Source organism: Aptenodytes forsteri, unplaced genomic scaffold (genome assembly GCF_000699145.1).
Source record: "Aptenodytes forsteri isolate BGI_AS27 unplaced genomic scaffold, ASM69914v1 Scaffold34, whole genome shotgun sequence".
In the NCBI taxonomy this organism is placed as follows: Eukaryota; Metazoa; Chordata; class Aves; order Sphenisciformes; family Spheniscidae; genus Aptenodytes; species Aptenodytes forsteri.
The window spans coordinates 802,449-804,015 of record NW_008795038.1 but is presented as its reverse complement, the minus strand read 5'-3'; the positions used below and the strand labels follow the sequence as shown (position 1 = coordinate 804,015).

At 70.5% G+C, this 1,567-nt stretch overlaps 1 protein-coding gene across 1 annotated transcript in view; it reads left to right on the top strand.

The window, feature by feature from the left end:
- The window catches only part of AATK (apoptosis associated tyrosine kinase), a 16,771-nt gene that overhangs the window by 9,145 nt on the left and 6,059 nt on the right, over positions 1-1,567 (top strand). Inside the window, 3 exon segments of the mRNA XM_019471406.1 lie at positions 61-327; positions 430-918; positions 920-1,557. Coding sequence (XP_019326951.1) covers positions 61-327; positions 430-918; positions 920-1,557 — 1,394 coding nt within the window.

The following is a 1,567-nucleotide window of genomic DNA, read 5'->3' as shown; positions in this document are numbered from 1 at the left end:
GGCCACAGGGAGCTGCTGCCGGGCATGGCCCGGGCGGGTGGCTGGGGGGTGCAGAGGGAGGTGTCTGGCACGAGGGCAGCATCAGTGGGATGCATCAGGGTGGATTGTTTTTGGGGCCGCTGGCTGGTAGCGAGGTGGGGGTCTCCCCGTGCCCCCAGCATCCCGCCCTGCCCACAGGTCGCTGGGCGTCACCATCTGGGAGCTGTTTGAGCTGGGCAGCCAGCCCTACGACCACTACTCCGACCGGCAAGTGCTTGCCTATGCCATCAAGGAGCAGCAGCTCAAGCTGCCCAAGCCCCAGCTGAAGCTGTCGCTGTCGGAGCGCTGGTGAGGACCTGGGCCGGGCTGCGGCTGCATCCTGCCCCCTCCCTCTCCCCATCCCCAGGCGGGCGGGGGGCCGGGGCTGACCCCCACCCTTCGCCGCGGCAGGTACGAGGTGATGCAGTTCTGCTGGCTGCAGCCGGAGCAGCGCCCGACGGCGGAGGAGGTGCACCTCCTGCTCTCCTACCTCTGCGCCAAAGGGGCGACGGAGGCGGAGGAGGAGTTCGAGAAGCGCTGGAACTCCATGAAGCCCAACGGCAGCGCCAGTGCCAGCCACCACGGCGCCGAGCTTTCCTCCTTCCCGCTGCTGGAGCAGTTCTCGGCAGACGGCTTCCCCTCAGACGGGGACGACATCCTCACCGTCATGGAGACCAGCCACGGCCTCAATTTCGAGTACAAGTGGGAGCACACCAAGACCGAGCACTTCCAGGCGCCCCTGGGGTCCCTGAGCCCCAGCAGTGCCGCCCGCTACCACGACCTCTACTACCCAGCCACAACCGCGGGGCGCCTGAGCCTGGGGGTCTCGCCCTCCTGCTACGAGTGCAAGCCACCGGGCTGCCCCGGCCTGCCGGCACCTGGCGTGGTGCCCATCCTGGGCCGCCCCTTCTCTCGGCAGCGAGTACTACATCCGCATCGAGGGGCCCGGGGAGGGCAGCGCTGAGCTGGATTACACCATGTGCGCCTACAGCCCTGCGGGCGAGCGGGGCTCCCCGCGCCCCCCGTCCTGCTGGAGAGCCCAGGGTGCCCATGGCAGCGCCTGCGACTCTGACAGCAGCCCCACCGTCTCCCTCAGCATGGAGCCGCTGCTGGGCCATGCGCCGGCAGGTGAGGGCTCCTGGGAGTGCGCTGAGTACTACCCCTACCCCTGCCCGGGGCAGGAGCCGCGGGGTTACGAGCCATCCCCCAGCCACGGGGCTGAGGGGTACCTGCTGGAGGAGGAGCCTGCCCAGCCGGGCAGCCAGGACTGGCCCGTCCCTGGCTTCCAGCCCAGCATCTTTGCCGACCCGCTGGGTGTCTCCCCATCGGTGAACTGCGCCTACAGCCCCCAGGGGTACGGGGATCCGCGGGCAGCCCCGCCGGGCGGGCGGCTGCCGGGGCAGAGCGGGGCCCGTCCGGACTGCGTGGCACTGGAGCTGGGCGAGGACAGCCCCCCCGGAGCCCCCTGCCCACAGGGTGTGAGCCCCCCGGCTCAGCGGCATCCTTGGGCCTCCAACAGCTCCTCCAACAACAACATCGGCAGGGGCAG